At 42.5% G+C, this 26,417-nt stretch overlaps 2 protein-coding genes across 5 annotated transcripts in view; one reads left to right on the top strand and one right to left on the bottom strand.

Annotated features, from left to right (window-relative positions):
- The window catches only part of FKBP15 (FKBP prolyl isomerase family member 15), a 62,157-nt gene extending 39,152 nt beyond the window's left edge, over positions 1-23,005 (bottom strand). For all 4 annotated transcript variants that reach the window (XM_069575398.1, XM_069575400.1, XM_069575399.1 and 1 more), the window contains exons 1-5: positions 22,812-23,005; positions 12,787-12,902; positions 5,519-5,603; positions 4,677-4,746; positions 344-418 (exon numbers count right to left, since the gene is read on the bottom strand). In XM_069575398.1, the coding sequence (XP_069431499.1) occupies positions 344-418; positions 4,677-4,746; positions 5,519-5,603; positions 12,787-12,902; positions 22,812-22,864 (399 nt within the window). In that variant the 5' untranslated portion in view covers positions 22,865-23,005. The remainder of the gene's footprint in view (positions 1-343; positions 419-4,676; positions 4,747-5,518; positions 5,604-12,786; positions 12,903-22,811) is intronic.
- SLC31A1 (solute carrier family 31 member 1) overlaps positions 22,856-26,417 on the top strand; it is a 35,281-nt gene continuing 31,719 nt past the window's right edge. Inside the window, exon 1 of the mRNA XM_069575408.1 lies at positions 22,856-23,300. The gene's annotated coding sequence lies outside the window, so the exon portion shown is untranslated. The remainder of the gene's footprint in view (positions 23,301-26,417) is intronic.

The raw sequence follows: 26,417 nt of genomic DNA, 5'->3' as shown, positions 1-26,417 counted from the left end.
AACAGCAGACAGCACAGTGGATACATGTGACTGCCTAAGCTCACGGAGAAGGGCCTTGCCTCAGGTGGACCCAAGGAGAGTTACCAGGGAACTTACTTCTTCCCTCCTATCCTCTACCAATCACCCCTTAGTCCACAGAAGGAAGTCAAGAGACCTTCCCGAGAGGTTCTGTTAAGACATTCACTCTGGGGAATTTCCTGACAAGCACAGCCAAAAAAAAAGATACCTACCCTAGAGTCCAGAGTGAAGACAGTAGATCTAATTCCCACCAGGTATGCACAGACCCATCTTTCCTATAAACCAGTCCCAAAGGAGCTACTGGTTCCAATAGGGAAAGCCTTACCATCAGCTCAAAGTTCAGATGAATCCTGGCAACAGTTACTGGCTGTTGCTGACTGATATAAAGAAGAATCTTATACTGTACTCAAGCATAGACGGGCAGAAAAAAAAGAGAGAGAAGTTAAAGAACAATACAAAGATGTCAGGGGTCATGCTTCATGCAGGTATAAAACTCAAACCTCAGTTAACCCATTAAAGTTTAGAGTTTATCTTCTCACCATCTACTTTAATCTCTCCTCATTTCGACCCTACTCTTTTAACTGTAATTAGCAATGTCTTTATTTTGTTGGTGTTTTTATTTGAATGAGGGGTGACTAAAGAGATAAGCAAATGGCCCACAAGTACATAAAAAAGGTGTTCAACATCATTAGGCATTAAGGAAATACAAATTAAAACCACAATAAGGTACCAGTTCACACCTATTAGAATTGCTATTATAGAAAAAGGGAAAAAACAAAGTGTTAGCAGGGTAGTGGAGAAACTTGGAACCCTCATATATCACTTATGGAAATGTAAAATGGTATACACGCTGTAGAGAGAGTTCAGCAGTTCCTCGAAAAGCTAAACAAGGAATTACCATTCAGTTCAGTTCAGTTCCTCAGTTGTATCCGACTCTTTGCGATCCCATGAACCACAGCATGCCAGACCTCCCTGTGCATCACCAACTCCCGGGGTCTACCCAAACCCATGTCCATCGAGTCGGTGATACCATCTATCTCATCCTCTGTGGTCCCTTTCTCCTCCTGCCCTCAATCTTTCCCAGCATCAGGCTCTTTTCAAATGAGTCAGCTCTTCACATCAGGTGGCCAAAGTATTAGAGTTTCAGCTTCAACATCAGTCCTTCCAAGGAACACCCAGGACCGATCTCCTTTAGGATGGACTGGTTGGATCTCCTTGTAGTCCAAGGGACTCTCAAGAGTCTTCTCCAACACCACAGTTCAAAAGCATCAATTCTTTGGCATGCAGCTTTCTTTATAGTCCAACTCTCACATCCATACATGACTACTGGAAAAACCATAGCCTTGACTAGATGGAACTCTGTTGACAAAGTAATGTCTCTGCTTTTTAATATGCTATCTAGGTTGGTCATAACTTTCCTTCCAAGAAGTACGCGTCTTTTAATTTCATGGCCATATGACACAGCAATTTCCCTCCTAGTATAAATGCAAAAGAACTGAAAAGAGGGACTCAAACATACACTTGTACATCAATGTTCACTGCACTGTTATTTACAGTAGTCAAAAGGTGGAAGCAACTAAGTGTCCAGCAGATAATGAATGGATAAACATTAAAAATGTGCCATATATATATATATATATATACACACACACACATACAATAAGATATTATTCAGCCATAAAAATAACCAATTTCTGATACATGCTACAACATGGATGAATCTTGAAAACATTTTGCTAAGTGAAATAAGCCAGACAAATATTTTATCATTCCACTTATATGAAATACCTAGAGTAGGCAAACTCATGATAGTGTGGGACAGGGAAGCCTGGCATGCTGCGGTCCATGGGGTCAAAAAGAGTCAGATACGACTTAGGGACTGAACAACACAGAAAGTAGATTAGGGGTTACCAGGGAATAAGGGAAAGGGGATGGGGAGTTATTGCTTAAAGGTTACAGGTTTTGTTTGGGGCGATGAAAAAAGTGGAAAGAGTGATGATGGTTGCTCAATACTGTGAACGCAATATATGCAACTGAATTATATAGCTAAAAACGATTAAAATGGTAAATTTTATGTCTCATACATATTTACAACACACACACACAGAAATTAAAATTCACTCCTAGAAGGGAGGGAGAGACTGACTACAGAAGCTCATATATAATCATGTAGTAGAAAGGACTTCCCTTATACTATGTGAGGCAGATATAGCAGGGACTGATCACCTCATGCCAATCCAATTATAGACTGAGCTGCTCAGGGAAGGATCACAGGTATATGAAGAGCTGGCTCACTTCCGGGCTGTCCCTATTCCTGAGCACTAACTACGGAGGCTTTTGATTGAGAGCCTGGATGGCCTCTGACTCTTTGGTCCTGAAGTTTTCTGCCCATCAGAGATTCTGAGCTGAGATTCTTTAGTCTCTTCCCCATGAAGTTCAAAATCTAGCACATGTATGGAGAGGAAGGTTGTTGCTTCCCAACCGTAAGTTGGATTTTATCTCCTATGAGCCAAAGGCAATCTTTCCCTCTGCTTTTCTGGCATAGTCCACGGACTTCCACACCACACCCCAGTTCATCAAATGTCCCGTGGGGAAAAACCATCTTGTGTTTGGAGCGCCTTCAGTTTTTGCCAATGTCTTTTTTCCCCGGTGGTCTCTGCTTGGGACACACTTGATGGTTAGTCTACTCCTAAGTATCAGCAAAGATCTCAAGGCAAGGAAACGCTCAGCTCATTGGCTCTTTCCTCTCAGAATTTTAATTCATCTACTCCTCATTTCCATAGCTCCCTAATACAATTTTTTCACTTTGTCTTTTTATACTGTTGCCTGCTACAACATAAGACATTCTATCTGGAAGTGAAGGGTGGTGAGGTCCCCGTGTGCCTGTGCTAAGTCACTTTAGTCATGTCCAACTCTGTGCGACCCTATGGACTGGGCAGCCCATCAGGCTCCTCTGTCCATGGTATTCTCTAGGCAAGGGCACTGGAGTGAGTTGCCATGCTCTCCTCCAGGGGATCTTCCCAAGCCAGGGATGGGACTCACATCTTTTAAGTCTCCTGTGTCAGCAGGTAGGTTCTCTACTGCTAGTGTCACCTGGGAAGCTCACAGTCCCAATACCAGATTTTTAAAATCCAAATGGCAATCTCTAATGAATTAACAAAGTTAGATAATAATCAACAATGGCTGGTAACAGGGACTTCTCTGGTGGTCCAGTGGTTAAGGCTGTACGCTCCCACTGCGGTCGGTGCAGGTTTGATCCCTGGTCAGGGGGCCAAGATCCCACACGCCTCCTAGTGGGTCCAAAAAAAACCAACAACAATGGCTGCTAACATGACAAAATGAGAGACAATCAGACATTATATATCTCCCAATGGGAGAATGAGAGATTTAAGGAACACAGTAACAAACTGCAATGCATGGACCCTATTAGGTTGAAAGTAACTGTTAAAAAGAAAAAAACAGATAATCAGGGAAATCTGAATACTAACTGGTAGTGTGCATGAGATCAAAGAATTATTGTGGATTTTGTTTAGGAGCAATAATGGTTATGTTTTTAAAATCTTTATCTTGCAGACATATGTACTAAAATATTTCCAGCTAAAACTGTATGCTGGAGATTTATCCAAAATGATCTGAGCAGGAGAACAGGAAGACAGGTTGGAGTTGAGATGAAAAAGATTAATAACTGTCAGACTTCAGTAATGGACATGTGGGTGTCTGATATTCTAGTCCCACTGTTTTCACACGTGTTTTGTATATTTCCAAAATTAAGCTTTTTGTTTTTCATATACATGAGTGTTGTCTATTACTTCAGCTACCCTGAACAGGTAATCTTCTCTCTCAGCGACTCAGAATTTCTGAGGTATGTGGACTGCATGTTATCTGGACCTCTGAAATTCTATTGTTTGCTATGTGTATTTTAACAATCTTCAAAACCTTCTGGAGAAGAATTTGAAGCTAGATACAATCTACCCTGGCCACCTGATGCAAAGAACTGACTCCTCGGAAAAGACCCTGATGCTGGGAAAGATTGAAGTCGGGAGGAGAAGGGGACGACAGAGGATGAGATGGTTGGATCACCGACTCAATGGACATGAGTTTGGGTAAGCTCTGGGAGTTCGTGATAGAGAGGTAGGCCTGGCGTGCTACCGTCCATGGGGTCACAAACTGACAAGACTGAGCGACTGAACTGAATTGAATTGAACATAATCTACACAAGGAAATCAGTCTCTGGGCTTCTAATCACATCTTTTTGACTCAAATCAGTATTTTGCTGTGTGATAAACTGTCCAACTCACCAAAAAGATATACACACACACACACACACAAAAGATAAACAGTGGTCATACTCTAAGCGTTGCTCATTACCTAACAAAAGAATGTCCTTGGTAAATGAATGACTCTAAGATTCTACAAATTCTTAAGCTAGATCCATATCACAAAGGTCAAACTTAAGGAATTTGAGTGGTTGAATTTGTTTTAATGCACAACAGTAAGCAAAACGTGACTATAAATATCATTATACACCTAACATTAAAAATTCATATTAAGTACAATCATTCTAATCCTCTGATATATAAGCCAAGTCCCCATAAAAACCAGTTCACTGGTATGATTTGGGACACCTGAATATACATGAGACAAGGGGGCATGCTCACCTCTCTGGTTGTGTGATTTCCCAGGACTGCAGCACCAAATTTGCCCTGCTTTACATATTGACCATTTGTGCTACAGAAGAAAGAAAAACAGGTATTAACATTTCCTTCAAATCAGTAGATCCAGCTTTCAGACATTATATATCTCCCAAAGGGAGAATGAAAGAGATTTAAGAAACATAGTAACCAACTGTAATGCGTGGACTTTATTAGATGAAAGGTAAAGGTAAGGTAAAGGTAAGGTAAAGGTAAGGTAAAGGTAAAGTCGCTCAGTCGTGTCTGACTCTTTGCAACCCCATGGGCTGTAGCCTACCAGGCTCCTCTGTCCATGGGATTTTCCAGGCAACAGTCCTGGAGTGGATTGCCATTTCCTTCTCCAGGGGATCTTCCCGACCCAGGGATCGAACCCGGGTCTCCCACATTGTAGACAGACGCTTTACCGTCTGAGCCACCAGGGAAGTCAAGTAACTGTTAAAAAGAACTATAGAAGTGGGGAATCTAGTCATTCAGCCTCTAGAAAGGGCAGACAACAGTTTATAATTTAAACCTCTGACACAACTTCTTTACTCTTTAAACATCTACTGTTCATGATCTTTCTCTGAACTTTTAAAAAGGCTGCTGCTGAGGGTATAAGCACTTCCTAGAGAGAGTACACAAGGTAATGGCTCTTCAAAATTTTGTGTACAGAACTGCCCAACTGAAACATTAAAAGCATTACTAATACTTTGTCTACGGCAGGACTGAGTAGCCATTTTGCAATGAAGAGAGAGGCCTATTGTGAAAAGACAGGAGCTTATCCCGCAGCCCCAAGCAACTTCAGAAAGCGGTCCTTCTCAGCTACTTACTAACGATAGGCATGGACTGCTGTGGCAACCAACACTGTGGAAGTGCCTGTCGTGGTGGGTGCTGTTTTTGGTGTCCCCTGATTCCCTGATGAAGAGATGAAGGAGAAAACAACAGTTGTCATTCATTTCTTGCTTGAAACTGATTTTTAACCATTAAAGCAGCTTCAAAATTCTTCTTTAACCTTATAGTTGATGTCACAATGCTTTTACAACCTTTGTCCTCATCTGATCCACAAAAGGGCCCCTGTGGTTATGGCTGGGGATGAAGAGATTGAGCCTCTAGGCCCCAAGTACCTTACATGGTGACAGTAGCAAGCCTAGGACTAGCGCTCAGGATTCTGGCTCCATTCCAAACAAACCCTTGGGCTGGACAAGCAGCACTGTCTAGAAAGCAAGATTATGTTCCATTACTTTCTTTTCTCCTTTCAATATGTTGACAGTGATAATTAGTAAAAATGAAGTTGTTTCCCCTTCCTTTACCTTCAGAGTTGAAAATTTTTGATACTGAGATTATATTCATAACTTTACTTTCGCAGTAGTAAAGCAACACTAACATTTAACTTAGTACATTTAGAGTAAATCATATATGCACACCCACCAAAGGAACGCACTGATGGAACAGTGAGAACACAGGCATGGACATAGCAGCTAAGAACTTATTTTCAAAAGACTCCTCATTTGATTCTTTTCGTTGTTGTTAAAAAAAAAGACAACAGGCCCAAAATGGAATCACTGAGCTTAAGCTCCAATCCACTAAACAGAGATTCAACGTAATCACAGTTTTGGCTCTTCAAGAAATGGAATCTTAAACCAATCAGGAATGATCTGATCAGTTCAGTACAGTTCAGTTGCTCAGTCGTGTCCGACTCTCTGCGACCCCATGAATTGCAGCACGCCAGGCCTCCATGTCCATCACCATCTCCCAGAGTTCACTCAGACTCACATCCATCAAGTCCGTGATGCCATTCAGCCATCTCATTCTCGGTCGTCCCTTTCTCCTCCTGCCCCCAATCTCTTCTAGCATCAGAGTCTTTTCCAATGAGTCAACTCTTCTCATGAGGTGTCCAGAGTACTGGAGCTTCAGCTTTAGCATCATTCCTTCCAAAGAAATTCCAGGGTTGATCTCCTTCAGAATGGACTGGCTGGATCTCCTTGCAGTCCAAGGGACTCTCAAGAGTCTTCTCCAACACCACAGTTCAAAAGCATCAATTCTTCGGCACTCAGCCTTCTTCACAGTCCAACTCTCACATCCATACATGACCACAGGAAAAACCATAGCCTTGACTAGGCGGACCTTAGTCAGCAAAGTAATGTCTCTGCTTTTGAATATACTATCTAGGTTGGTCATAACTTTCCTTCCAAGGAGTAAGCATCTTTTAATTTCATGGCTGCAGTCACCATCTGCAGTGATTTTGGAGCCCCCCACCAAAATAAAGTCTGACACTGTTTCTACTGTTTCCCCATCTATTTCCCATGAAGTGATGGGACCAGATGCCATGATCTCCATTTTCTGAATGTTGAGCTTCAAGCCAACTTTTTCAGTCTCCTCTTTCACCTTCATCAAGAGGCTTTTTAGCTCCTCTTCACTTTCTGCCATAAGGGTGGTGTCATCTGCATATCTGAGGTTATTGATATTTCTCCCAGCAATCTTGATTCCAGCTTGTGTTTCTTCCAGTCCAGCGTTTCTCATGATGTATTCTGCATAGAAGTTAAATAAGCAGGGTGACAATATACAGCCTTGACGGACTCCTTTTCCTATGTGGAACCAGTCTGTTGTTCCATGTCCAGTTCTAACTGTTGCTTCCTGACCTGCATACAGATTTCTCAAGAGGCAGGTCAGGTGGTCTGGTATTCCCATTTCTTTCAGAATTTTCCATAGTTTATTGTGATCTACACAGTCAAAGGCTTTGGCATAGTCAATAAAGCAGAAATAGAGGTTTTTCCATGATCCAGCGGATGTTGGCAATTTGATCTCTGGTTCCTCTGCCTTTTCTAAAACCAGCTTGAACATCAGGGAGTTCACGGTTCATGTATTGCTGAAGTCTGGCTTGGAGAATTTTGAGCATTACTTTACTAGCTCAAGTGAGATGAGTGCAATTGTGCGGTAGTTTGAGCATTCTTTGGCATTGCCTTTCTTTGGGATTGGAATCAAAACTGACCTTTTCCAGTCCTGTGGCCACTGCTGAGTTTTCCAAACTTGCTGGCATATTGAGTGCAGCACTTTCACAGCATCATCTTTCAGGATTTGAAACAGCTCTACTGGAATGCCATCACCTCCACTAGCTTTGTTCATAGTGATGCTTTCTAAGGCCCACTTGACTTCACATTCCAAGATGTCTGGCTCTAGATTAGTGATCACACCATCATGCTTATCTGGGTTGTGAAGATCTTTTTTGTACAGTTCTTCCGTGTATTCTTGCCACCTCTTCTTAATATTTTCTGCTTCTGTTAGGTCCAGACCATTTCTGTCCTTTATCGAGCCCATCTTTGCATGAAATGTTCCCTTTTTGTCTCTGATTTTCTTGAAGAGATCTCTAGTCTTTCCCATTCTGTTGTTTTCCTCTATTTCTTTGCATTGATCACTGAAGAAGGCTTTCGTATCTCTTCTTGCTATTCTTTGGAACTCTGCGTTCAGATGCTTATATCTTTCCTTTTCTCCTTTGCTTTTCACTTCTCTTCTTTTCACAGCTATTTGTAAGGCCTCCTCAGACAGCCATTTTGCTTTTTTGCATTTCTTTTCCATGGGGATAGTCTTGATCCCTGACTCCTATACAATGTCACGAACCTCATTCCATAGTTCATCAGGCCCTCTATCTATCAGATCTAGACCCTTAAATCTATTTCTCACTTCCACTGTATAATCATAAGAGATTTTATTTAGGTCATACCTGAATGGTCTAGCGGTTTTCCCTACTTTCTTCAATTTGAGTCTGAATTTGGCAATAAGGAGTTCATGATCTGAGCCACAGTCAGCTCCTGGTCTTGTTTTTGCTGACTGTATAGAGCTTCTCCATCTTTGGCTGCAAAGAATATAATCAATCTGATTTTGGTGTTGACCATCTGGTGATGTCCATGTGTAGAGTCTTCTCTTGTGTTGTTGGAAGAGGGTGTTTGCTATGACCAGTGCATTTTCTTGGCAAAACTCTATTAGTCTTTGTCCTGCTTCATTCGGCATTCCAAGGCCAAATTTGCCTGTTACTCCAGGTGTTTCTTGACTTCCTACTTTTGCATTCCAGTCCCCTATAATGAAAAGGACATCTCTTTTTGGTGTTAGTTCTAAAAGATCTTGTAGGTCTTCATAAAACCGTTCAACTTCAGTTTCTTCAGCGTTACCCAGGGATCGAACCCGGGCCTCCTGCATTGCAGGCAGACGCTTTACCATCTCATGCCACTCAATTCATGAACTGCTGAATATAGCCAATAAGATCTTTAAAATTTAATCAGCTGAATTTTATTAACAGTATTGACATATTTTTATATGTTTATAAAAGTTTATATAGAGTACATTATACTGTAGAAAACCTGGTAAATTCAGAAACACACAAAGAAAATAAAAACAATCTATAATCTCACCATTGAAAAATAAACATCAATAGTATGATGTACTTATTCCTAGCCCTGTTTCTATATACATAAACTTGTCAGCTTTTTCATCTTTTCTAAAAAACATTAATGATATGACTTGGCAATTTCCTTTTCTCACTTAGTATACACATTTCCTTATACTCTTCAAAAGAATCTCCAAAACAAATACCACTAGCAGTATGAATATGCCAGCTTTGCATCCTTGCCAACAAGAGGAGATGAGCTTTCTCAATCTTTATCAATGGGATGGGGGCATTTAGGGAAAGGGGAATGCCATCTCACGGTTGTTTTCATTACCATTTATTGATTACAGGGAAGCAGAAATTCAACATTTTATATAGATTTGTATTGGCCGTTTATTTTGTTTGATTTTGATGTATTGCCTATTTTAGATTGTTGGCTTATTTTCCTAGTCTGTGGTGTTCTTATTCTCCTTATTATTTTGTAAAAACCGACAACAGTACTTTCCAGTTGTATGTATGTGACGCTATAGAATATAAAACTTCTCTCCGGAGAAGTAGTAAATGACCAAGAAAAAGAGAAACTCAGGCCGCAGTTAACACTGAGAAAAAAAATTACTGTCTCCTCAAGGCTCTCATCTCCCTACCTATCATCCTGAAAATGCAAGGCTGTTCATGGAGTTGCTAGAGGGATAAGCAAGTCAGATGTCACAATCATGGGATCTTCTCATTGGCTAAGCACTTCTTCATCTCTGAAATCAGGATTGTACAGATTGTTTAATTCCCTGCTCATAAGGACTGCTTTTAATATGTGATTTGAAATCTTTTTCTCCAGCAAAGTTTTTCACTTTCCTTTGAAAATATTTTATCTCTTAAATTTTTTAGTTTAAAAATGTCCTCTTACCAGCCTCCTATTTCCCTTAAGGCATAACCTGTTGTGTGTACTCAAACTGTGTTCCTTCTAGTTTAGCCTTCATTTCCGAAATAATTTTTCTGATATCTCTAATTCTTGCCTGAGTCCTGTCACCTACTTCCGGGATTTTAAAATTCTCATTTATGTTCCCATTTCATGTCTTTATGTTATTTTCTTAATGGTAATAGGTGGCTGCAGTTGAAACATTCTCACAGAATAGAGCTCATGTTATAGAGATATTATTCTGCTCCTTGCTCTTGTAATAACTTTGCATGGAGCTTGATACTTTTCTATTGTTTATTTTTATGTGAAATTTGCTTTTCCGAACTTTTAGACAAAAGAGTGGTTCAAGGTGGCTTTCCTAACTTCATGGAACTCACTCCTCTGCTGTGAGGATTCAAAAAAGCAGGGGGGCTTCTGCCTGCTTCCTGATTCTGTTCTAGCCCTACTTTTATCTGAATCTTCTCTCCTTTGCTTGCTCTTTTTTTTAAATGTATTTATTTGGCTGTACTGGGTCCTAGCTGCTGCACTTGGACTCTTCAGTTGCGGCTTGTGGGATCTAGTTCCCTGCCCAAGGATCTAACCCAGGCCCTCGGCATGAGAGCACCAGGTCTTAGCCACTGGACCACCAGGGAAGTCCCTAACCTTCACTTCTAATACCCTTAACCTCCTCAATTTTAATTCCACTCCCAGCAGGTTCCTCTTGGGGTGGGGACCTCTCTGAGAAGGTCATCATAGAGGGTGAGTCTCAAAAGTTCATAGAAGCAAGAATGCTCCAGTTCTTCTCGTCCCCATCATCAACCCCTTTACTCAGCCAATTAAAACAGGCAAAATGCCTTGCAGTTCCAGCTTGACCTGCCGTATTTCTCATGAACATCTGTTGGCTACTTTGGGGTTCTCTCACTCTCAGAGGCAGATATTATTCCATTGCTTCCTGGTTTTCTCCCATGCAAATGTTGACACCATGCAAACTGGGTCCACACCTGCTTATACTTGGGAGGTTCATGAAGATCTCTTTTCAATTGGTTTTATTGTAAGTATTATCTATAAGTTTGTCTATTTTATCTAGTTTCTCTGTTTCTATAGGTCTCTGAAGAGATTGAAGAGCTATGCTGCAGCCACCTCCTTCTCTACAATAACTTGCTACATAAATACTCCTTGAACAGAGAGCATCTCCTGTATTACTAGTTTTTATTTGTGAATGCCTACATAAGACAATATAGTTAATTTTTCATTTTAAATACCTCTATAATTTCCCCTTTAAAAGCATAACAAATTCATAGTTGTTGTTTTCTAATTTAAAAAAACCAAGTTACTTCACTGGGTAGGGACTGAGGGTATTTGTTTTTATCCACATCCATTAACTCAATCACCATAAACTGAGTCACAAGCACACTGCTAATGAAAAGATGTGCCAGAGGAAATGTAAAAAGCACAGTCTACTAGAAATCTGGCCAGATTATGGCTTGGAGAATAGGACCCACAATCCACGACAAAGCTGTCAAAAGTGACAGGTAAGACTTGGAGCAGGGGTCTGCAAACACTGTATGTAAAGGGCCAAACAGTGAATATTTTGGACTACAAGCCACACAGTATTTGCTGCAAGGATTCAACTCTAAATATCCTAACAGCACCCTCAGTGTCAGCACTGTGCCTAGCACATAAAAGACACTCAATACTTCCCTCTTTCATCCAACAAAAATTTAATATAACGTCTCTTACCACTTGTTCTGCTCTGGGCTATTCCTTTCATTTACTCATTCACTTGTCTGTTTTGGCCACACTGGGCCTTCATTGCTATACCTGGGCTTTTTCTAGTTGCGGTGAGCGGGGACTGCTCTCTAGCTGCGGCGTGCGGGCTCCTCACAGGCACCTTGCGGTGGCTTCTCTTGTTGCGGAGCACGGGCTGCAGGCACACAGGCTTCAGCGGCTGCAGCACACAGGCTCAGTAGCTGCGGTGCGGGGGCTTAGTTGCTCTGCCACATGTGGGATCTTCCCAGACCTGGGATCGAACTCGTGTTCCTCACATTGGCAAGCGGACTCTTATTCATCACTGGACCATCAGGGACGTTCCTGGGCTATGTCTATCAGTCCCTCACTCGTCTTCAGACTCTTACACAAATACAGCAAAGTGCAGAGGAGGGCAGAAAAGTTTTGGAGTAAGTCAGATCAGAGTTCAAATTTCAATTCTGTCACTTACTGGTTTTGACCTTAACTATGCCCCCAAACCTCTCTGAGCCTCTAAAATGGTGGCAGTCTCACCTATTTCACAGAATTGTTAAATCAGACAATCCAGGTAAAGCACCTGAGACCAGACATGTGGCAGGCATTTAAAAAATATTAGACTCTTCTTCTCTCTTTTTATTCAACAAATGTTCATTCCTTATTTCTTGTGTTCATCATGATGAAAGGTACAGGTGATACAGCATTGAGCATCACTGTCTAGTTGGGAAAAATTCACTGTTAGCATATATCTAACCTATCCAGGTGAAGGATGTGAAAGGCAGCTAGCTCTTCCTTCTTGTCAAAACACTGGACAGTGCCTACTTAGAGTGCCTTGGGCAGAGTTTTGGAGAGTGGTTTCCACCTGGAGCAGAAGGGCTTACCTGTGACCTTCCTCCATCAGATTCCAAACATGAGCATACTACCTAGCCACCAAAAAGAATCTGAGAGCTCAGAGCAGTCTGGGCCTCACTGGTGGTGAGCCTGGCCAAGCTGATCAAGGATGGGTGACCTGGCATGACACTTTTGGAAGGCTGTTTAATGTTCCAACTAGCCTGTCGGAGGTCAATCCTAACCTCTTAACTTACCGGTTGGTGCTGTTCCCTGGCCTTTCTTGGGTTGCTTTGGAGCTGTGTATTGGAAGAACTCATTTCCATGGCCAGCAGCTGCCTGATCCAGTCCAAAAAGAGAGGCCAATCTGGTACTGTTGCAGAAAATGAAAACGACCTTTCATTTGACACATTTCAAACCTGGGATTATTACAAATGCTGCTCATGCTCCACCCTTGAACAAATCCCTCCTCGACTATATATCCCACCACTCGATATCAGAAGCAGCAGCTAAGTATCTTTGAAATCAAGATTGTATTTCTGATCTGGGCAGCACCAAACGGCCTTGCCCCTCCACAGGACTCTGGTCAAGGCGTCTCTCTTTTCTGGGCCTCCATTTCTTCACCTGTAAATTAAGGGGATTAGCCCAGGTGTCCTCTTCAAACTGTACATTCTTACCTTTAGCAAGTCATAGTTTCCTAGTTTTTACTAGTTTATTACACTGAAGTAAAGTTATATTACAGGGAATTCCTTGGGTTACAGTGGTTAGGGCTCTGAGCTTTCAAAATAAAAAAAGAAAGAAAAATAATATTGTCACCTTTAAAAAAAAACTGTATTATAAGCTTACTCCATCAAACATAATCCCATCTAGGATTCCATCCTTCATGGCAGAATGATTCTTTTATGATGAATCTTATGCCCCAGCTATTCCACTGAAACTGCTCTTACTAAAGTCACCAACAATCTCTGTTAATGAACAGTTTGTTTGTCTTTATCTTATTTGGCTTTCATCCTGCCTTTTTACACTGTCAACTAATTTGTTCTTCTTTAAACAAACTCTTCTTTTGACTTCTGTGGGGATACCTGCAAGGGTGGGAAGAGGGGCTGGCCCAAATAAGAGGTCAACAAATGTTAATGGGATCCCTCTCTTATTGTCTTTCCATCTCTCTGGCTCATTTAACTCCTTGTTCTCTTCTACCACTGTCCAACCTTTAAGCATCCATGCTCCAAGATTCATTCTCTCCTTTGGCAATCTAATTTATTTACCTTGATATCAGTGCTATCCAAATGCTGATGATGCTCAAATCAGTATTTCTAGCACAAAATTTCTTCTGAATGCCAGACAACACAGATATTTCCACAGGGAAGACAAATGCAACATGTCCAAACCAAAGCTTGTATTTTCCAATGTCCACTGCCCCATAAAACCTGTATTTACTCTTGTGCTTCTTCTCCCTGAATGACATTTTGTGTCAGGGTCCTTAAGACCACCTTCAGGCTCAGTGATTTGCTAGAAGGACTTGCTGGGCTTAACACATAGTTATAGCATAATATATATAATATTATACTCAGGGCTAGGATCTATTAAAACAAAAGGATACACAGCAAAATGAGCAAAGGGAAAAGGTGCACTGGAGCAAAGTCCAAAGGAAACCAGGAACAAACTTCCAAGAGTCCTCTCCCAGTGGAGTGATACAGGACATGTTAAATTCCTCCACCAATAAGTTGTAATAACGTCTGAGTGTGGTCTGTCAGGAAAGGTCACTAGACATTCAGTGCCCAAGGTTTTTTATTGTGGGCCAGTCACAGAGAAGGTGCTTCCTTGTGGCTCAGCGAAAAAGAATCTGCCTGCTAACACAAGAGACAGAGGTTTGATCCCTAGGTTGGGAAGATGCCCTGGAGAAGGAAATGGCAACCCATTCCAGTATTCTTGTCTGGGAAATTCCAAGGCCAGAGGAGCCTGGTGGGCTACAGTCCATGGGGTTGTAAAGGCTGGACACAACTTAGCGACTAGAGAGCAACAGTCACATAGAAACCCTCTAACATGTACCAAAAGTCTTGACTCTCAGTGTTGGCAATTATGGATAAAGCTGCTAGAAACATTAAAAAAAAAAAAAAAATCTAGACTCCCAGAAGACAGTTCAGTTCAGTTCAGTTCAGTAGCTCAGTCATGTCTGACTCTTTGTGACCCCATGAATCATAGAACGACAGGCCTCCCTGTCCATCACCAACTCTCAGAGTCTACCCAAACCCATATCCATCAAGTCGGTGATGCCATCCAGCCATCTCATCCTCTGTCGTCCCCTTCTCCTCCTGCCCCCAATCCTTCCCAGCATTAGGGTCTTTTCCAATGAGTCAACTCTTCGCATGAGGTGGCCAAAGTACTGGAGTTTCAGCTTCAACATCAGTCCTTCCAATGAACACCCAGGACTGATTGCCTTTAGGATGAACTGGTTGGATCTTCTTGCAGTCCAAGGGACGCTCAAGAAGAAAAACAAGGTTCAGTATAATCCATATCATTTGCACAAACAGTTGAGGCAGAGTAAGCTGCTCTTATCATTTGTGGAAAGCTTTATATCACTGTGGCAAACTGTGGCTGTCAATCAAGTTCCCATCTGCCAGCAAAGGGTCAACCTTGTAAGCAGGACTTTCTAAGGATAACAGTCTCAGGTTCAAATGTAGGCTACTGTTATACAGTGGAACTTTTAATTTCTCATATAAGGCACAATCTTTCTAATCTCCAGTCTTTGGATATGCTATTCTCTCTGTCTGAAACATTCTTCCCCTAGAAGCTGCTCCTTAATCTCAAAGACTAGGTTAGCTGATCTTCCTACAGGCTCCCAGAGAACTCTGTACTTCATTCATTCAAGAAATATGCACCATACCCTATGTTAAGTGCTACATATACACCAGTGAGCAAAACTGGGTTCTGTTTTCAAGCAACTTGGGAATTAGATACACACTATATAACTGTAACCTATAACATGAGATATATAGCAAGTGGCTGTTATATGGAGTATAACATACAGATCATGTTAACACACTATGGAGTAAACATAGAGATTAATAAAAGTTATTCAGCTGTTTATCATCTAACATGGTAATTGATTATTGATTATGATCACTACTTGACTGTATGGGTTTCCTAGGTGGCTCAGTAGTAAAGAATCCTCCTGCATTGCAGGAGAAGGAAATGGCTATCCACTCCAGTATTCTTGCCTGGGAAATTCCAGGGACAGAGAAGCCTGGTGGGCTATAGTCCTTGGGGTTGCAAAAGAGTCCAACATAACTTAGTGACTAAACTATATTTTCCCTATGGTCTGGTATGTAACAGGCTCAATAAGTGACTCAAAGTCTTATTTAGCTGAGCTCCACTTCTCCAAAGCCATCTTTAGTTTAGGTAAAGTAAATATTGAAGCTTCCCAACAACTTTTTTTGGCTATTTCCCATAGATAATTTTAATGTATAATACATACTAGATTTTACAAAATAAATTCAATATGATATTAATACCTTGTTTTCTCAAGGTAGTGAGTATACTGTGAGTTTCCTGTAAATAGGGCCAGCAATGCCTACTTTAATGGACTAAGAGGTTTCAATGAGATTACAAACATAGACAAGCAGTGCTGGCCTACTCCACATTAAGATATCAACAAATGCTAATGAAATTTCAAGAAGACCAAGAGATCTCCTTTTACCTAGGGCAATCAGAGCAGGTTCCCTAAAAGAATTTTAAGATCCTAGAAGAGTTGAGCAATGCCTTTAACTTTGCGAAAAATTTGCAAAGCTTAAAACCTTGTTAAGATTAACAGATCATGCACAAATCGTGAATGTCCTTGTTAGCTTCAGTAAACTATGAGTACTGACTTTACTGTTTTAATTTTGCAGATTTTTTTTTCAACAGAAAGACAAGAGTATTATAGGTAAACTATGCTCCATAGATGCCCTAAAGGCCAGCCAACTGATGACTGCAGGTCAATCCAAAAGTCAGGTTAACCCAATTATCTTTCAGATTAAAGCCATTTTCTATTAATTTTTAAAATGAACTCTACACAGACAAGGGGCACAGGTTTTTTTTCTAAATTATTACATTTTCTACTTCTAAAGTGTTCTCAAATGTACATTGACATCGACATTGAAGTTGCTCAGTCGTGTCCGACTCTTTGCTACCCCATGGACTGTAGCCCAGGCTCCTCCGTCCATGGAATTTTCCAGGCAAGAGTACTGGAGTGGGTTGCCATTTCCTTCTCCAGGAGATCTTCCCAACCCAGGGACTGAACCCGGGTCTCCCGCATTGTAGGCAGACACTGTACCGTCTGAGCCACCAGGGAAGTCCCAAATGTACATATCCCCTTAATTACTTCAGCAAGAGTGAGTTTGCTAACTCTGGCCTTCAGTCTCTAAGTTTATAATTCATAGGAAAAGTCATTACAGCATTAGTCACATTTAAAAAGTAAATGCCAATGCATTTAGGTATCAAAGTCCTTATCTAACCTTAGTTTTATATTCCTTTTCTTTTCTCATTCAAAACAGAAATATACACATTTAGGATATATCAATATATTTTAACAAATGGGGATTCTTTTTATTGTTAAAGTACTTCTTTTCCAAACTGTTGTATCAAACATTTACTTCTATTATAATAAGAAGGCATATGGGTAGTCAGGCATATGAAACCTGCTTGCCTGATTTCAAATGCAGGTTCTTCTACTTTTTAGCTGTTTGACCATGAACAAGCTACCTCTCTGAGCATTATTTGCAAAATGAGATTAATAGTAAAAACTGCCTCAGAGAGTAGTAGAGAGAAATTAAATATGATATTGCATATGTCGTACTTAGTACCTGGCACAGAGTAAGAACACAATATGTTTTATACACAGGTGTACACATCCTATTACCTTAAAAATGTCAGTTCAACTCAGAGACCCCTAGAAGGAAGAAAACATGCTTGATCAATGAACAAGCTGACCAGGAACTATGAACTGATATCAGCATAAATACAAAGCTACAAGACGGGGAGAAGTCTCAAAGATCACCGAGAACAACCCCATTATTTAATAGACTGGGGTGTGGAGAGCCAAGGATGGGAAGTGAGTGACTTCAAAGTCACATTCCTATCTGGGGGCAGAAACAACTTCAGAATCAAGGCATTTCCATATCTTTTATGGAACTTAAAAATGCTTTCTGATGATCAGTTCTAAATTTCCTTTTTCTACTTCTACAATGGGGATTTATAATTACTATGCTAATCAGACTTGTCTACATATAACTTTTACGTAATCTAAAAGACAAGTATATATTACTGGCTCCCTAAAAATGCTTTTCGATTATTATTACTGGACTGTTGCATTCCATTACTAAACTGGAAGTTTTCCAGTGGCAGCAACTGTGCCTTATTCCTATCTTTGTCAGCTGAAGCCAAGTACCATACACCTGGTAGACATTCACATATTTCTTCATTTCAGTCTCAAAGTGGAGAAAGGGCCAAGACCCCCCAAAAAAGCATCCTGATTATTACTTTATTACTTCTAGGTTAACCATGGACCAAGAGGACTGAAAAATTGGAACACAAATTATTAATCATCTAGACAGCCATCCTAGGCACCAATACTCCCACTTCTTTTAGGCTTGACTATCTTAAATAGAATCAAGGAAGTCACACATTTAAGTCATGCATGCATGCGCTAGTTGCTCAGTCATGTCTGACTCTTTGCAACCTCACGGACTGCAGCCCGCCAGGCTTCTCTGCCCATGGGATTCTCCAAACAAGAATACTGGAGTGGATTGCCATTTCCTTCTCCAGAGGGTCTTCCCGACCCAGAGACCGAACCCTGATCTCCTTCACTGCAGGTAGATTCTTTACCCTTTGAGCTATAGGGAAGTCAAGATACTATCAACTACAACCTGGCTCTAGCAAAGAGTATTGCCAGAAACAACAAGGGCATTTGCCGCTGCCTCTGCGGAGATTGAACCCTGTGCTGCTGCAGCTATTGACCTTTAACAGCTCCTGAGGGAGTTCAGGGTGGAGTGAGGCACTCTGTGCCCCAGGATATCTGGTGGGACAGGTCTTCAGAGAGTAGGGTATTTTCAGGAACTGATTTCATGATCCCATGAAATGGGACTGTGCGGATCACAATCAACTGTGGAAAATTCTGAAAGAGATGGGAATACCAGACCACCTGACCTGCCTCGTGAGAAACCTATATGCAGGTCAGGAAGCAACAGTTAGAACTGGACATGGAACAATGGACTGGTTCCAAATAGGAAAAGGAGTACGTCAAGGCTGTATATTGTCACCCTGCTTATTTAACTTCTATGCAGAGTACATCATGAGAAACGCTGGACTGGAAGAAGCACAAGCTAGAATCAAGATTGCCAGGAGAAATATCAATAACCTCAGATATGCAGATGACACCACCCTTATGGCAGAAAGTGAAGAGGAACTGAAAAGCCTCTTGATGAAAGTGAAAGTGGAGAGTGAAAAAGTTGGCTTAAAGCTCAACATTCAGAAAACAAAGATCATGGCATCTGGTCCCATCACATCATGGGAAATAGATGGGGAAACAATGGAAACAGTGTCAGATTTTATTTTGGGGGGCTCCAAAATCACTGTAGATGGTGACTGCAGCCATGAAATTAAAAGACCCTTACTCCTTAGAAGAAAAGTTATGACCAGCCTAGACAGCATATTGAAAAGCGGAGATATTACTTTGCCAACAAAGGTCCATCTAGTCAAGGCTATGGTTTTTTCAGTAGTCATGTATGGATGTGAGTTGAGACTGTGAAGAAAGCTGAGCCCAGAAGAACTGATGCTTTTGAACTGTGGTGTTGGAGAAGACTCTTGAGAGTCCCTTGGACTGCAAGGAGATCCAACCAGTCCATTCTGAAGGAGATCAGCCCTGGGATTTCTTTGGAGGGAATGATTCTGAAGCTAAAACTCCAGTACTTTGGCCACCTCATGCAAAGAGTTGACTCACTGGAAAAAACTTTGATGCTGGGAGGTATTGGGGGCAGGAAGAGAAGGGGACGACCGAGGATGAGATGGCTGGATGGCATCACGGACTCGATGGACGTGAGTCTGAGTGAACTCCGGGAGTTGGTGATGGACAGGGAGGCCTGGCGTGCTGCGATTCATGGGGTCGCAAAGAGCCGGACACGACTGAGCGACTGAACTGAACTGAAGGGCATACTAGTTGACTATCAACCTGTGCTTTCCAACTGATGTAGATCCTACTTCAGAGCCATCCCCTGGCCCAAACTAGAAACTTTCCAAGGACACTGCAATTGCGAATACATCCTGCCCCACTTGGAGTAATGCTTTGGGGTAATACAGAACCTTAGGAAGAAAGTCATTTGGCTTTCTAAGGTAGACACTGATAGTTGAGCTTTGTTCAGCTGGAACCCTGGGGGGCATAGCTGAGGTCAGCATTGTAGGGTGACCAACAGGTCTAATTCTGCACAGAATACAAATTAAATGGATCTGGTCTTAGTTCCTGGTGGTTTAATTAATCATAATGGCTGACTCAATGATATATTCACAGGAAAATTTGCCAGAAGTCAGACAGTGTAGAAATGAGGGGTGGATATTCTTGGGAAGGTAGTCTTCAATAGCATACCTATATATTTTGTAACAGTTTATATCCTGGACCATCTTTTCACACATGTTCATGTGGCAAGACTGAGCAACTGAACTGAACTGAACTGATTTCATGATCCCAATCTTATCATCTCTTCATATCTAGAAAAGCACTAAATCCCTTCATGATGACATCAGATCCTTTCAACTATCAGAAAACCTCTTGTAAAGTAAGCTTGATTGCATTGAACTCCCCCTTCACCAAAATCTAATATGTTGACCTTCCCTGAGTGCCTCTTTTGAGCAGTCTCTCAGAGCTATCTGAGGTGCTGCCTCTCAGGCTGCAGTCCTCATTTTGCCCCAAACAAAACTTAACTCGCAGCTCTCATGTTGTGCATCTTTTTCAGTGGAGAATACTTACAAATTATAAGTAATATACAAGAGGGACTGAAAAGCAGCCGCAGTGCTCACTGTCATGTGTTCTACTTCCTTACAGGGAACCAGAACAGGAACAGCTGAATCAGGAAATGCTGGTGAAACCTTCTGTATTCTCAACCTTAAACTCAAAAGTTCTCTGTATATCCTTGTTTCGAAGCCTTTTTTCATTCAATTAGCTGTTGCCTGTGTTTAGGGGCGGAGTCTCATGCCTACAACTAGCTTCTCAAGACCTTGAAAAGCCTGGACAGGAAAGCAGCATCGCTGAGCCACCAAGAACTTATCTCAGGCCAGGAATGTGGGGAACAGCACATGACTGTTATTATCTATTCAGGAATTTTCAGTCAGCAGCGTTTGTTGCACCAAAGTTGGAAGCCCAAAACTCTACTTAATATTCTAATTTAATAACCTATATGGGAAAAGAATCTGGACAACACTGCCAATCAACTATACTCCAATATAAAATAAAAATTAAACTTCCCTCCAACACTTCCACCTAGTGAAGAATGTGAATCTAAAGCACACTTCGTAAACTTTCAAAAGGTACAGCCATTTGAAAAACAGGTTGTTAAGAAAAAAACATTCACCCAAATGGCTGACTACACAGTCAACAGCAACAGGCTGGATGTGTGGAAATATTAGTGAATGCTTTGGGTGCAGTAGGAAAAAAAGGAACCAAAGATTGCTTAACTCTAAAATAACTGAGCAACCAAAAGAACTCAAGATGAAACTAAGTGGATGCAGGCCATCCAAAGTGAGGGCAGGGGTGGAACAGGGCAGTGAGGATGAAAAGAGAACTTAGAATGGCTAATATAGAACTAGTCACTGTGTAAGTCAAAAGATCCTATTTAAGAGCAAAACAGAGCCAGCGCCATTTTAAGTCAATTGAACTCTCCACCAGGACTAGAAGCAATCTGAGAGCACACAGAGCAGCTTAATCATCTCTGTAACCTCTAAGCATTTAGTAGAATAAGGATTGTAGGATTGTATACTGGTGTTTTCCTCATTCCTGGGTACCTTCTTAAATGGTTAAACAGATATTCAAAGAACGTGAAAGTCTCTCAGTCCCTGCGCCGACTCGATATACTCCATTGGCTCAGACGGTAAAGCGTCTGTCTACAATGTGAGAGACCTGGGTTCAATCCCTGGGTTGGGAAGATTCCTTGGAGAAGGAAATGGCAACCCACTCCAGTACTCTTGCCTTGAAAATCCCATGGATGGAGGAGCTTGGTGCAGACTACCATCCATGGGGTCGCAAAGAGTCGGGCACGACTGAGCGACTTCATTTTCTTTCCATACAGTCCATGGAATCCTCTAGGCCAGAAGTAGTTAAACAGATGTTCAAAGAAAGGCTCTGCAAACATCAGAATTTGGCAGTTCACAAGTCTGAAGGCAGTCAAGCTGTCTACTGACACATTACAAGAGAAAAGGTCAAAATGATTACTGGAAGAGACAAGGCCCTGACTCTTGAAAACCTCTGTGTGTGTGTGTGTGTCTGTGTGTGTGTGTGTGTCTCTGTGTGTGTGTGTGTGTGTGTGTGTACATATATACATAGACTGGGGACAGGGGACAGCAATTGCAGTTTCTTACATGGGCTCTAAGCTTTAGAGAGCAATTTCACAGTTATCATTCACTCAGCAGGCACCTTCTAGAGCAGTCACTATGTGCCAGGTACTGTGCTGAGCGCTGGACAGCAGGAACAGCCTGAACAGTCCGTGTCCTATTAGGGCTTATAATCTAGTAGGTTCGGTGTGCAAACATAAAGGTAAACACACCTAGTTGTGGGGATAAGAAAGAGAAAGCAGTTTATTCTGCCTGGGGCTGTGGGAGAAGGGAAAGCACCGAAAAGGTGACATCCGAGCTAGGCCTTGAAGGATGGTGAAGCTGACCCACCAGGGCCAATTCTGATGGGTCAACGTCTTGTCCACGGAGCAGAGAAAGCCTCATATCGGCACTGGTGGACTCATAAAAATTCTTAGGTATTTTTATCAACAATCATACCCATTTCACAGCAGGAGAAACTGTGACCCAGAAAACAAAAGTTCCAACCCTGTGGTCATACTGCGCTTCAGGGGAGATGTCAGGTCCAGAATCCGGGTGGACAGACTCAGCACAGCTTCAGTTCTGTCCAGATTCCGGGACCTGAACAGCACCGGAATGTGGCAAGGGTCTCGGGACCCGGAAGTTGGGAAGAGGTCTGAAAAGAGAGACCCCTCCGACCGATCTGCCAGGCTCTCAGCCACGCCCTCTTGCCCTACGCTTCTGCACTCACCCGCCGCTAGGCGAGAGGAAGTCGGTATCGTCTTCGTCTCCAGCACCGAACATCGCGCCGCCTTTCGCCCCGCTTCGGGGAGGAAGTCGGAGCGTTTCCAGAGACTTTCAACGCCGACGCCGTAAAATGCCGCGGCGGCGTGCTGCTTTCCGGCAAGGCGAACTCTCTCATGGTTATTGGGCCAGGAGGAGACTAGGCTGTGGAGAAGGTGGAGCAAAGGCAAATGAGAGGACCTGGCGGGCGAGGCCTGATGAGTGACGTAAGCTTCTTCTGCCCTCAGAGGCGGTGAGAACGGCAGGCGCTCAGAAACTCTGGGCGGCGATTGGCCAGCGAGTCAGGGGGCGGGGTAGGGGCGGGAATCGACGCTTCGGTGGCGGTCTCGGACACGTCGCGAGGGTCAGAAGTGGAGGGGCTTCTGAAGAGTCTTGGAGGTGTGACGGATTAAGGATCTGAGAGAGAGGCACCGGTGGCGGGACTCGATCTGGAAAGGTAAGGCCTCTTCTGCTCCTCTCGCAACCCGGGCACGAGCACAGTCCTTTCTTCTCCGGGACAGGGACCTCCACGCCACTCTGCTCCGCGAAAGGAGAAAGGGCCCGGGACCGGAGGTCTGGAGACCCGAGCTTTCGGCCCAGCCCCCACTGGGACATAACTGGAGTGACCTTGGGTCAGGGTGTTGCGTGCCTCCGTTTCCCTGCCTATACAACGAGTCTGATCCCCCTGCTGCCCGTTCCCTGTGGCCGCCCTCGCTATTTGTTCAACGAGCTGTTTGTCCAGTGCTTCAGTGTGCTGGCTGGTCAAGAAGCTTTAAGACCTCAGAGGTCATCCAATTCAATCCCAGTCTCCTCGTAATCCCAGACTTCACAAATATGGAAAGACAGGAACTCAGCACTTGGATGACTAGTCCGAGGTCACACAGAGTAAAGGGCTGACTGAGGCTGGATCCCTGGTTTCTTGATTAGGGACTTAGCAAGCTGCCTTGGTCAACAAGAATGTTATCAACCCTTAAGTACTGTGTACTCTCACAGAGTGGGCACACCTCTGGAGAGAAGTTCCTTCCCTAGTGTCCACCTACGCAGGAGAGCTGGGAGCGGGTGATGGAGAGGAGGAAATTTCAGAAGCTGAAGATCCCTGGCCCCAACCTTGGCCTGGATTTTGCTTAATCTTGTCACAAATCTAAGTCAACATCATTTGTTGTCGACTTCTCTCCAGTTTGCACCCTCTCTAACTGATACAAGCATTTCTTTGGTTGACCTGGTGGGGTTTTTTTTTTTGGAACAATTTCTGGGTAGGCCTAACTTAGCCGAAGGAGGTGTGGATAAGCAGAATATGTCCCACCTTAGCTTCTTTACACAGATCTCAATCATATTAGGACAACACGTGTCCCTTACCTGAAAGTTTTAATCTGTTAACATGAATACGGAGTGAAGTGGTTGGTAACTCCTTCCCAGAGTTTTAATGCCTCTTAGCACTTAGCTTGTTCTGCTTTTATTCTAGTTTGTGTGCCTCTATTAAATGGTAAACTCAAGGACGGTGACAGTTTTATTCCTCCTGGTGTCTCCTGTGTCGCAGAGCACTGTGCCCTCTTGCCTGTAATGGGTTCTCATTTACTGGTTTGTTAGACTGAGTAGTGCAATTCAGCCTTGTTTCCTTATTCCTTAATTTACCCTCTTAGCATATTTTTTCCCCATGTGACCCAGAGAGCCCAGCAATGGCTCTTGCCTTGTCTAAGTAGCTTCCAGAAAGATAAAAGTGCTGTACTAGCTGTGAACTGTCTGGGTAGCTTAGTCTCTTTTTTTCAGTCGAAGATGACTTTAATGTTGTTTAAAGCTCTAGGGGAAAAGGAGGAACGGGATAGCTAGAAATATTATATGTAGGTCTAATTTTTGTTCGTAAAGTATTCCTCTGTTAAACGGAGGGATAGGACTGTTGTCTGCTTCCTGTGTTTATTTTACAGATTAAGATGGTTAAAGCCTCAAAGGCTGACAGTGTTAAAGCAATGATGCAACTGGAGGCTAAGCACTGGAACTGGAATCCTTTGTGTTAGCTGTCTTTTGAATGTGAGCTTGGCTACTCTGGGTGCAGGGGAAGAATAATCTATATAAGTAACAGCTCTTTCCACTCCCTCTGCCTAGGACTGGTTATTGTCATTCCATCACTGCAGCATCTGAATAGTGCTTTTTACAAATGTTAAAGGGGACCAATGAGCACTTATCTTGTGTTCTTGAGTTGGGAGTGTTTTCTCAGTAAAGCATTTTTTTTTAAACCTTTTAATTTTGTATTGGGATATGGCTGATTAACAATGTCGTGATAGTTTTAGGTGAACATCAGATATCCAGGGTGTTTAAGTTACCTTTCTAGATAGGCAGGAATCCTAACTAAAATCTGGATCACGGATCAGCCTTCTTAGTGACGAGACACCACAAATACGTATGCCCAGTTTGCCCTTGTAGGACACAGCTGCTGGTTCTGATTGGCACTGGGAGAAAGGAGAAGACAGTGGTGAGCCTTCCTCAGTCTTCCAGGCTTTTTTTTTTTTTTTTTAGATTTATTTACTTTTTAAAAATTTTTGGTTGTCCTGTGTCTTCATTGCTGCACACGGGCTTTCTCTAGTTGCAGAGAGCAGGGGCTTCTCGTGTTTTGAGCATGGACTCTAGGTGTGTGGGCTTCAGTAGCTGGGGCTCATGGGCTCTACGGTGCAGTAGGCACATGGGCTTAGTTTCTCCGTGGCATGTGGGATCCTCCCAGACCAGGGATCGAACCCATGTCCCCTGCATTGGCAGGCAGATTCTTAACCACTAGACCACCAGGGAAGCCCAGTCTTCCAGGCTTTGGACTGCAGGATTGAGTGCACCTAAAAAAGCCACTGTCTTCCTGAAGTAGAGTAGTGGACTAGGAATCAGGAAACTTGAATTCCTGTCCCGGCCCTCCTAACTCTCTCTGAGCTTGGGCCAGGCTCCCTAAAATCTACCAGACATCTATTAAATAGTACTGCTGGGGATACGAAGGTAAATAGGCACTACCTTGTCTCAAGTTTGAATAAAGCATTTTTGTTTGTTTTGCTTAAGTATATAGCTTTTAGACATATTTGTGAAATGTATTGACCCCCCTGAAGATTAATCAGAAAGCATGAATTTTAACAGTTCCTTTAGGATTATCAACAATTTTGCTACAGAGATGACAGTGTTTATATGCAGGTACTATATAATTCTATATAGTATATTAATCTGTTCTGGTGAATGATTTTAAAACTAATAGTTTAAAATTATAAGCAAGTTAGATCTTAAGTGTGGTGTTAGGATTATGAACTGAATGTAGGTTTGGGATTGGAATTCCAGGTGGAAGTGAGGAGGCAAGGTTTTCCAAGTTTAAGATGAGTTGCACTCTTCAGTTCAGTTCAGTGGCTCAGTCATGTTCGACTCTTTGCGACCCCATGAATCGCAGCACGCCAGGCCTCCCTATCCATCACCAACTCCCGGAGTTCACTCAGACTCACGTCCATCAAGTCAGTGATGCCATCCAGCCATCTCATCCTCTGTTGTCCCCTTTTCCTCCTGCCCCCAATCCCTCCCAGCATCAGAGTCTTTTCCAATGAGTCGACTCTTCACA

Source organism: Ovis canadensis, chromosome 2 (assembly GCF_042477335.2).
Source record: "Ovis canadensis isolate MfBH-ARS-UI-01 breed Bighorn chromosome 2, ARS-UI_OviCan_v2, whole genome shotgun sequence".
NCBI classification, from domain to species: Eukaryota; Metazoa; Chordata; class Mammalia; order Artiodactyla; family Bovidae; genus Ovis; species Ovis canadensis.
The sequence above is the reverse complement of the archived record's forward strand: the minus strand, read 5'-3'. Positions and strand labels throughout refer to the sequence as shown.